Source organism: Carlito syrichta, unplaced genomic scaffold, assembly GCF_000164805.1.
Source record: "Carlito syrichta isolate Samal-C Ts95f unplaced genomic scaffold, Tarsius_syrichta-2.0.1 Scaffold306712, whole genome shotgun sequence".
Taxonomy (NCBI): domain Eukaryota; kingdom Metazoa; phylum Chordata; class Mammalia; order Primates; family Tarsiidae; genus Carlito; species Carlito syrichta.
In genome coordinates, this window is record NW_007250808.1 from 588,107 (window position 1) to 599,710 (window position 11,604).

The 11,604-nt window shown below is 35.8% G+C and overlaps 1 protein-coding gene across 5 annotated transcripts in view; it reads left to right on the forward strand.

Annotated features, from left to right (window-relative positions):
- Positions 1 to 11,296, forward strand: part of CPEB4 (cytoplasmic polyadenylation element binding protein 4) — a 73,273-nt gene extending 61,977 nt beyond the window's left edge. For 3 of the 5 annotated variants that reach the window (XM_021715136.1, XM_008063288.2, XM_021715137.1), the window contains 4 exons: positions 617 to 735; positions 2,440 to 2,554; positions 4,633 to 4,814; positions 6,916 to 7,508. In XM_021715136.1, the coding sequence (XP_021570811.1) occupies positions 617 to 735; positions 2,440 to 2,554; positions 4,633 to 4,814; positions 6,916 to 7,143 (644 nt within the window). In that variant the 3' untranslated portion in view covers positions 7,144 to 7,508. Of the gene's footprint in view, positions 1 to 616; positions 736 to 2,439; positions 2,555 to 4,632; positions 4,815 to 6,915 lie in introns of all 5 variants that reach the window. The other 2 variants (XM_008063287.2, XM_008063286.2) reach the window with 2 other exon arrangements.
- Positions 11,297 to 11,604: the final 308 nt, after the last annotated feature.

Here is an 11,604-nt window from a genome sequence, read left to right on the forward strand (position 1 = left end):
AAACTATATTTTGATATTATCAGATTTTTAGTATAAATATTCAGTATAAAAAATTTTAAACTATGGAGGGAGGGGAAGAGAGATGGGATTAATGGTAGTAAATATCTGTCTGGGGATGGGGAGACACCTCTTATCAACAAGGGTGCCTGAATGAAGCATATTTGTATACCTAACCCTTAAGTGTACCCCACAATATCATAATAAAAAATATTGATAAAAAAATCTTTTTTGATGGGGCATGAGATGCTAATGTCTGGCAATGTCAAGATCTAAGACTCATGTGGCTACAATCAACATCAAAGATCCGCAGCCTTGGACATTCCTTTTGACCCAGACCCCTTTGGGCCCAAACCCCCCTTATCCCAAAGGCCCTTAAATATACCCAATTCTTGGCCCTTCAATGATGCACTTGCCTCTGATTGTCAGCTCCCTTTCCAATCTGTGAAAGGTGAATAATAAACTTTACTTCCTTCTAATTCTTAAAAAAAAAATTTTTTTTTTTTGCATTTTCTACTCCTTTTTCTTTCCTTTAGTTTTTGTATGTGTTTCCTTTCCCATGAAGAAATTGCCAAAAATAAGAAAACACATAGGTCTTTTTTTTTTTCTTTTTTCTCAGGCTATGCATTCCTGCTATTTCAAGATGAAAGCTCTGTTCAGGCTCTCATTGATGCATGTATTGAAGAAGATGGAAAACTCTACCTGTGTGTGTCAAGCCCCACTATCAAGGACAAGCCAGTAAGTGCAGTCTAGCATAAAATAGCTTCTTGGTTTTTGCCTCCATTCATCTGTTCTGTTTGAAAAACCCACAGACATCTTGATATGTTTGGTGTGCTTAATTGACACGTGTAAGTAGAATATAAATTTTAAAAGTCTTGTTGTTGTTATGTTCCTAACATTGAAATTCCAGATATTGGTGCATGTCATTTTGACACTGATGTTTGGTTAATTGAAATGTACCTGGTAAACCTTTACTTTGAAAATACTTAACTTGATGATGTATTTGATAAAGTAAACTGAATTTCCTCTGAATAATAGAACTCAAATCACAAGTATCTGTGTGTCTTTCTATCTCCTTTCTCACTTTAATCAAGATTTAACCCAATACTATCCTTCACTTTTTTGCATATGGTACTTTCACAAAGTAGAATGAATCATGTATATGCAGCTATATATACTATGTACTTTTTGGAAAAGATTATTTAGCAACTGGCATGTTTTGGTGACTCAAAGCAACAATTTATTTATTATCACTCAGCCAGCACCTAAAGCAAGATGGGTGTAGTGCAGAATGGTGTCGTCAGTGGGTCTAGCTTCAGCAGTGATGTGTGGAGCTTTCCTTGGTGTCTTGGGGTTGTCCAGGTCAGAACCTTCTAAGAGTTCTTGTGATCTGGACTCTTTCAGCTTGGCTTGTTATGTTCTCTGTGAATCCCCAACCATATCTGAATTTGGGGCCTCTGGCTTAGGACTTTGTAGGTGTGCATATTTAGGAATACCTAGCTATCAACCCATAGCCTTTGGTGTGGGCATTTGTAACGATAAATGCAAACAGTTTAAATGAAGTACATGATTCTTGATTGACTAAGCTAATGGATATACTGAAGTGTTTATCATAAAAAAAGTCTGTTGCAAATATTATTAGTATCTTTATTTTGAAAACCTTTTTTGAAGTAACACAATAGATTTATTAGTATCAGGAGTCGTTTATATTCCTGAGCATATACTGATGGAACACATAACCCTAGTTAACTTAGCTCTATATACTGATCGGCATTATATATAATGCCAAATTGAAATTATGTAGGTATTGTGGGGTTAGATAGTCTAAAGGCCTAAATAAGCTGAAAGACAGTTAATTAGCTTACAGATAATTAAGGTCATGTTAAGTGATTTGGCTTATAATAGATAATTAAATTAAACTTTCCACTTTGGTTTAGTTTAGCCTTAAAAATGAAATGGACTGAGCCCAGTGGCCCATGCCTGTAGTCCCAGCGCTTTGGGAGGCTGAGGCAGGAGAATCACTTGAGGCAAGGAGTTTGAGACCAACCTGGGCAACATAGCAAGACCCCATCTCTACACACAAAAAAGTAAAAAGTCACCTGGAACATGGTGATGCATGCCGGTAGTCCTAGCAACTCTGGAGACTGAGACAGAAGGATTTGCTTGAAACCAGATGCTTGAGGTTGCAGTGACCTATGATTGTGACATTGCACACCAACTTGAGTGACAAAGCGAAACCTGTCTCTTAAAAAAAAAAGAAAAAAAAACTGAAGTGAAGAGTTGGAATACACTATTTTTAAATCTTCTAGTTTTACAGCTTTTTTTGATTTATAAAGACATGAGTTATTTTAAAAATAAAATACTCTGTAATAATTTTTAACTCCCCCCTCCCATAAATTGCCTGTACTGAGAATGAGACATTTTGGTTTCCCCACTCCCTAGGTCCAGATTCGGCCTTGGAATCTCAGTGACAGTGACTTTGTGATGGATGGTTCACAGCCACTTGACCCACGAAAAACTATATTTGTTGGTGGTGTTCCTCGACCATTACGAGCAGGTATGATTAAACAAGCAAGAAAATCCTCTATTCCTTAACATAAGAAAAACAAAGGCTTTTCAGGATAAGTTCTTAAGCATTTGAGTTAATGTCCAAGAGTGCAAGTTCTAGAATCAAAATGTCTGAATTTAATTCATGTGCTCTGTTCCTGGTTAATAGTTGAGTGATCTTGAACAAATTATATAATTTTTCTAATTCTCAATTTTCCTATCTGTCAAATGGAGTGAAAAGAATATGTATTTCACAGCATTGTTTTGAGGATTAAACAAGATAACCAATGCAAAGTGCCTAGTGTGGTGCCACATAACCGATAACCATCATTCTTATCACTGTCTGAAAAAAAGCCCTTCAAGAATAGATTATGCATTGAGATGTTCAATATTTGTTTCCTTGTTCTCATTTGCTCAGCAGTTATTTCCTGAGCTCTGATATATAATAGGGTTCTCAGCAGGTCATCATGTTTCTAGAGTAGTACTTACAGAGGAAATTAGAACTTCAAGTAGTTTGAGGCTTAATAGTATAAATGAGACAACATGCAAATGTTTGACCATCTAAGATATTGAGAAATGAACAAAAAATAAATTAATAAAAATAACGTAAAATGAACAAGAATATGAAGAGGGACCCCCAAAACCCCAGGAAGTTTCTTTTTGGAGAGTGAGCCCCTTGTCGTACAGGCTTCTCCTACTTGGTAAGTGTTCTAGAAACCTACTGGCATCAGTGTACCAGCTATCATTGTTGTGAGACTACATTCGGCTTCAGTGAATGTTTCTTTGGAGATTCTTTCAACGCATTTGCTCATTTCATGGTGGGTGATTTATGAGTCCTCCTGCCCACAACATGCTTGATATTCAGCAATTTTTAACCAAAAACAGCATGACCTCATGCCCCACCCTCCCTATTCACCTGTACTCACCCTGAGTGACATTTTTGTGTTTCTCCGGATGAAAAAACTCCTCAAAGGGAAGCATTTTGCCTATGCAGAAGAGGTGAAACAAAAAACTGCAGAAGCACCAAAAGGCATCAAAATCGATGAGCTCAGAAACTGTTTTTTGGGGAAAAAAAACTGTTTTGAGCAGTGGAAAAAGCATCTCAATAGGTGTATTGCATCAAACAATGTTTTGAAGGTGACAAGCTTAAATGTGTAAGAATAAATACACAATTTTTTTTTTTTTTTGAGTTGGAATCTCACTCTGTCACCCAGACTGGAGTGCAGTGGCTGCTCCCAGCCACCACAGCCTCAACCTGCTGGTCTCCAGCGATCCTTCCGCCTCAGCCTTCCAAGTAGCTGGAACTACAGACGCGTGCTACCACACCCAGCTAATTTTTTGATTTATTGTAGAGATGAGGTCTCACCAAGTTGCCCAGGCGGGTCTCAATCCATTCACCTCAGCCTCCCAAGGTGCAGGATTACAGGAATACACAATTTTTTATAAGTAAATTCTGTTTTTTGGAAGGGAGTACCCCCTGTACTGTTTCAAGATTGTAGCAGTTCATGGAGCAGAAGATGCATTAAGTTTTTTTGTTTTTTGTTTTTTTAATGAAAATTGGTGAACAGCTAGACCATGGAGAGAAATAACAGGTTTTTAATGGAGCTAAGCTAAAAGGGCCCCCAAAGAGTCTACCAGTTAGTTTCTGGTATTCAAATAATTATTTACATTAAGCAATACATTGTTACCTGGTAACTTTATGGCAGCAACAGTGATATAGAGCAGAAAAACCTGGGAGCCAAACCAGCACTAAAACTGAACGATCTGTGACCTTGGAAAAATCAATCATCCTCTCTCTATGCCTCGGTTTCCTCAGGAAATTACTACCTACTTTATAGGGTTGTGTGAAGAATAAAAGAGAACATATTATAATACACCTAGCAGAGCCCTTGCCCATGGTTAAAAGATTAAAGATTACACAATGGATGACTGCTTGTAGTAATTGTAGTAATAAGTTTGATTTTAATAATTATTATAATGCTTATAATAATGAGCTCAGAGTACAAAAGAATTGTTTTTGATAAAGCCATTGATGAGTCAGATGAATTTTCCTGACTTCAATACTGTTTTTGCTCCTTCCTTCTGCAGTGGAGCTTGCAATGATAATGGACCGGCTGTATGGAGGCGTGTGCTATGCTGGAATTGACACCGACCCCGAGCTGAAGTACCCAAAAGGAGCTGGGAGAGTGGCATTCTCTAATCAACAGAGTTACATAGCTGCTATCAGTGCCCGCTTTGTTCAGCTGCAGCATGGAGAGATAGATAAACGGGTAAGTCCTATACTGATTCTGAAAAGTTCTAGAAATGGTACTCTAAATGTGTGATGACCAAGATTAGAATGAGGGAATTTAGTATGACAATTAATTGACATTGGACAGTTAGATCTGTAGGGTTGATTAGATGTATGCTGTCTGATACATTTAAGAATTTCTTATGAATTTCTTTTATCTCTTAGTTTTTTGAATATCCTAACCAGACACTGTAACCAATTTATTCATTCATTTAGTCAGTCATTCAATAAATATTTACCATATCTTTTGTACTATATTATATCAGGCATGCAAGCATGAATGACCTTGATATCTCCTGACTTTCTTTTTTAATCCTGGAACATCATTAATACTTCATCAAGCCCTATTTCTCAATGACTTGCATTCACATATTTCTTAGCTTTGTGTTTCATGCATTTAACAAATGTTTTGGTGCCTAGGACAAGAGGTCCCTGTCTTCATGAGCTTATGTTTGACTAGATAGAACCATATCTTATACCAATCCTACTTCAAGTGTGACCTGTGGACTGATTGCCCATCTGCAAACTGCTCCTAGTTTGTGATCAGATACGAATTCACACCAGAATGTGTAGTCAGTGGCAGGAATAAGCACAGCATTTAGTTCAACTGACAGTTTGTTGTTGTTGTTGTTTTAACAAAGACATTCTTGATGAAGCTGTCATTTGATGAAGGAAGTTCATTTGCATTCTGGTGTCACTTCTTTATTTCATGGCACACTGGCACTTTCATTAGCACTGACTTTGATGTCCGACACTGAGGCACTGTGCTCGGGACATCTTTCTTGGTAGATTCTATTGTGCTGTTCTCAGTTCAAGATGTAGAAGCACTCAAGTCAGTAGTGGTTTATGTTTTTTTATGTTTCATGTCTTGTGTATTCTACTTTAATAGCAGTAAAAAATTTCAGGTAGTAGTGGTCATCTCACAATACTGTGAATACATTCAGGAGAAAAGTGCACATTCTATTGTAAATACGGGGAAAGGAGACCAGATTAGTTGCAGTACATTAACGTACCTGCTTGGTTTTTATGCACATTAAAAAGTATCCAGATCTCACGGCTTCATTCCAAGATGAGTTTCAGAGTTGTGGGGTTAGTCAGACAGCTTGTCTTCCTCCTTAGTGAAATTCTTTGCTCGGTGTTCCTGTGGCTCTGTAGATGTTATGAGGCGGCCTGGGGCCAGAAGCCTGTGCTCCCCTTAGGCCTGCCCTTCCTGACTTCCACATCACTCCTCTTCTCCTTTGTCACAGTATACTTTGGCCAGATCTCATCAGAACTGAATGATACCAGTGGTGATGATAGCCCAGTGTAAGAGAGTTTCAGTCATGAGTCTCTCCAAGACTAAAAATAACCAACTGTTTTCCAACTGGTGAATTAATAGCCAGGTGATTTTTAGTGCTTGAGAGATTCAAGCAACAGTGTCCCAGTTTTGTATATTCACCTCTGGCTTTTAGACTTGGATAAACCACTCTTACTGACAAAGAACAAAGTAAGGTTGAGATTGCGAGTGCTATGGCTGCATCTTGTCTTACCAGAGTTCCAGGATTGTAATCATAACCTGTGATGTGTACACTATAAATAGAAACCATGAGCCAAACTTTATGGCAACTCAGAAGCTCATGACGAAGAAGTCAGGCATCTTCCTACCAATTTGAATATTGAAGTGCCATGTTGTGGAACTTGGATCCTCTTAGTTGGTTTTGTTTAAATTATGACTCCACATATGACAAAAATCCAGATCCACTAATTAAAATGAGAGTTTGTGTCTATGAAAAATCTCCTGTGGGTTTAATCTTATAATGTTCTAGTCTCAACAGTTGGCTTCACTTTATGATTTATGGTACAATCCTTTTTTTCTCTTTGAAGGGTAATTTAATAAAACAGAAATTTAAGATGATAGATATAAAAGCCCTATTAGGTTCTGTAAAGAGGAACTATCTTAATTTCAGTAAATGAATTACTGGTCCTTCTTTTTTGGGCACCTTGGGACAGATTCATTCAGACATGGGTAGAAATGCACACGGACACGCAACCTTGCCAGGTCCAGTCACTGAAAGTGCGACTCCTTTTATTTTTGATTTCAGGTGGAAGTGAAGCCATATGTCTTGGATGATCAGCTGTGTGACGAATGTCAGGGGGCCCGTTGTGGGGGGAAGTTTGCCCCATTTTTCTGCGCTAATGTTACCTGTCTGCAGTATTACTGTGAATATTGCTGGGCAGCTATCCATTCTCGTGCTGGCAGGGAATTCCACAAGCCACTGGTGAAGGAAGGCGGCGACCGCCCTCGGCATATTTCATTCCGCTGGAACTGAAGGACAACTGCAGTGCTCGTTTCAGGCCTCAGAATAAGTGCACTCTTCTGTTAATTCTGCCCCTTTCTCACCCCCTCACGCTGGCATGTCCTTTGCAGCAGTCTGTTACTTAACCCTAGTATAATGAAAAGAATGGCCTATACTACAGGTGTTTTGTAGATTCCTGTGTCACTGCGGCAGTGCTCATGAACTCCTTTTGCATATGCCATCATGCTGCATGGAAGTTCCAGCCTCTTGTTTTGCTGGAGACCAAGAGGATCCAAACTTCCTGCAACATTTTATTGAGAGAGAGAAAAATATTAAAAGATAAATGAAACAATAAAGTATTTTGGGTTTTTAATTAAATTATTGTTAATAATATAACATATAAGAATACTTTTATTAAAATAACCATACCACAATAACACTATCAGTCTATCTGACACAGTTTTCCCCCAGGGAAGTGCTTTTGCCTTTTCCTTTTTCTTTTGTCTTTTTAGTCTCTCTCTTTTTTCATAACCTTTTTTTTTTTTTTTTTTTTTACAACAATGGAGGAAGTTAACAATTTTTAACAGGAAAGAGCATGTTAAAAAGCAAATAAATGCATGAGCGAAGACTGAGCAGCATTAGAATTAATTTTAAGGGTTTGAGGCTGAACATAATTTTATTATCCCTCAAAGTTGCTACCACATCAAAAAAATATATTAAAGTAGGCAGAGCTAGGTTTATTTTCCTTTAAGCAATTTTTAAAGTTCAGAATGTAAAAATTTGGCAAATTTGCTACAGAGGGGAGTGCACTTATTTATTTAACATACTTATCTGGTCACAGCCCCAGGAAACCTACCAAAGCTAGAATTAACAACAACTGGTGGGAAAACTAGCATTTCCTCTCCTGAAAAACAAATGTATAAATTTTATTTTTGATGTTATATATAAACTCTATATCCTAATTTACTAACATGCATCAGGTGTCAGCCTTTGCTCTCCATTTTGACGTTAAAAACCAGATCTAGAGATACCTCAAAGATATCATTTTTGATTTTGTGTTACAGTATATTTGTAGCCAAAACTGGAAGAAAAAAAACCAATATATAAATTGGCTGCTGATTGGCTTACTTTTAGATTTAAAGTTACTTTGGGTATCCTGTAATTTAGTTGTAACATAGAAAATGAAAAAAAAAGTTTAAAAAGTTTAGTAGTTGCAAGGTGTTTTGCACTGTTGAACTAAGTAACTGTGTAAATCTGTGCAAAGGTACGTATGTTTATCTTACTCTTCCTATAAAATAAAATAACATAACAGTTTCAGAATTTAGCATGGGATATAGTCAGTGTTTGAAGTGCCAACTTCATCAAGTAATGCATGCTTTACTATAAATAAAATTCTAGCTTTGAAAGGCATTATTATGTGTTGAGCAGTATGCTTCAGGGGTAAATTTAAAATAGTCTCTTGAAGCCCTAGTCATGGAAGTAACTTTTATTTTAATTGACGTTCTCTTATTAAATACCCTATCCATCAGTAAAAGGATTATTATCAGTGGGCAAAACATGAAATCAAACAATCTAACGGCAATCTTGCTAGTTGTGCTTACCTAACAGTACCATCTGGGATCCTTCAAAACCAAAGACTTGCCCCAGCCCTGCTGTGGAACCACCTGGCTGGTGACCCCTACAGATGATCTTAGGAAAAGCAGTCCTTTATTTTTAACACAGGCTTTAATGAACGATACCTGTTCAGTTCCAAAGGTCAAAATGGAGGCATTTGCTGTCTAGTAGTTGAACCCAGCAAGGGAGCTGCTTTTCAAGAATCCCTGCAACACTGAAAGTAGTCATGCGAATGGAGGGTGCTCTGGTGTAGCTGGTCAGGGACTTTTTTTCTTTTCTCCTGAACTACATAATTCTAATCGGAATGTTCATTTGCCTCTTTTTATTCTTTTAAATGCTTGTAGGTGGCTTGGGGTGTGCTATCGTGCTGTTCCTACTCAGTAAACAGGTGTGATGAGTTAACAAGAAATAACACTGTTTGAGAACTAGCTTTGAATAATAATTTTTCCCTTTGTACATGACCTGCTGAATTTCGGTACAGTGTTTTTGTAGCTAACTTATTTTGTCATGCACATAATGTATATTTGTTATGCACTACTTTTGTATATCTTGTTTTTCCAACAGTGAACATTTTTAGGCACACTTTTCACTGACGGGATATCTCTTTATGCAATACCTCAATTTTTCATATTGCAAAGAGTAGCTTTTTGTACTTTTATTACTGAGAGATCTTCATATACTTCATTTTTTAATATAAATAATTTTAATAAATTTTATTTTCTTATATTCTGCTTTTTATACATTTCAGTGCTCTGCATACATTTTAAATTATGAATGTCGTGCACTGGCAATGCTATTTTAGAGTCTGCAGAGAAGAGAAAGCATGTTGCTTAAACATCTTCCCCAGCACCAGCTATTGGTGTACCTATAATTTAAGAAATAGTCTATATAAAGTCATAAATTAATGAAAAAAATTCGCATGAAAATGACAGATAACACTGTAGTTCCTAAAAAAAACTAAATGCATAAACATAGGGTAGAAATTTAAAATAACAAAATTGTCTACAGCTTCTTACTAAGTTTTTAAAATTATTCATAAAATGCAGACATTTTGGTGAATGTTTAGCTGTTTTTAATATTAATAAATTGATGTTAAGTGTTTGATTCAGAGATGTCTGCTCTTTTAAATTATATATAAGAAAAAAATAGCCTGCCATGGGACAGGTGTGTAATGTTAGTATGCATGACTAATGTAAAAAATTGTTATTCTACTAATATTTACTTGTGATTGTGTGACAAGCGTGTTTACAGATTATTTGGTTACACTTCAATTTACAGGGCATAAACAATGATTATCTGTTACTCTGAACTTTATTGATTACATGTTCTTCAGATTACATGGGATTGTAGTTGGGAGTTACCATGTAACTCAAACATAATTAACATGTAATTAGTTTACAGACTTTAGAGTGTCACTTCAGTTCACCAAGCATGTAGTTCTAGCGCACTAGCATGGCACCCGCCATGTACTTACAATGTAGTTACAGAGTAATTACATGGTTATTTTTGCAATGTAAAATAAAGTGTTTCTGATTATTTTCTATGTAAAGGAACCCTTTCCCTTCCCTTTCTGGTCCCCACGCTTTGGTATAATATATCTACTTCTCCATACACAGACCTCTGCAGAATGCAAAATAAAACTTGCAGTGAATGAATTTAGCATTTTATGAGAGTGCTGTTGGAAAGACTTGATAATTCACCCCTTTTGTTTTGAAGAGTTGAATCTTCTGTTAAAAGGTGATTTAAAACTTGAATGTGATGAATTGTGGCAAGTTAACTTCAAGTTATGTGCAATACTTATTTCAAACTTTTGAAAGATCTTTGCAGTGTAATTCTTTGTTTTTAATTGCAGACATTTAAAAATGTCATTTTCTACTGTTAGGAGTAATCCTCTTTCTTGCTGGTGTTTCTAAAGAAAAGAATCAGAAATCAAATCTTTCTACTAATGTAAATTTGAGATTATTTTTAAAAATGGAATAAAAGAGGTTTTGGTCATTTGCTTTATTTTATTATCTTATTTTAAAGCTACTGTGATTGATAGCATTGTAAGAATCGGGACAATATTGTATTCAACTGTTTTATTTTTTATATTTTTAAAATTTAAAGTATAATTAGTTTTTATAATTTTCATCAGATTTTTGTTATATTTTTTGGAAGTGAAACTTTTAGCAAGTGGGTGTCTAGTTTTTACTAATCCCTAATTTTTTTCCAGTGTATTGCTCATATTATCAGAAGGAAAAGTTATTTAAGTATGTCAGTTAATTGTACTACTTGGCTGAATTTCCATATAGTTTTTACTGTGTATGGGGAGGTTGTAGTATTTATTATAGCATTTTAAATAAGGGTAATTCATTTTTTATTAAAGTCATTTTCACGTTAAGTTCCTATTTTTGTATGTTCTACTCTTAAGTTATATAACACAGTTCCTTTTTTAAAAGAGTTCATTTGTTGAAGTGCTAGTGGAAAATTAATGTTATTAAATAGTTTGCAAATGACTATTTATACCAGTATGCATATAATTTTTAAATATTTGTAATGTGAGATGTTGAATGAATAAAACTTTTAACTCAGAGTCTTTTAATACACTTATTTCTTTTCAACATAAGTAAAATATGCTTCTGTGGTTGGGAATATAACATTTAAAAACACTAGGAATATACAGTGGCTGTTCCTGCAAAAGGAAAATAATAATAACAAATAATAATAAAAATATTAGAAATATACTGTTAAGCCAAGGCAGAAAAAAATATTCAGTCATACAGTCATATAAATGCTGTGGCATGTGTGCATTGCTTAGTAAGCTCGTAAAGGTCACTGGGGTATGTCTTTTGCCTGAACCATTAGTTCACCTGCAGCCCTTTTTATTTGTACCCCTCCCTC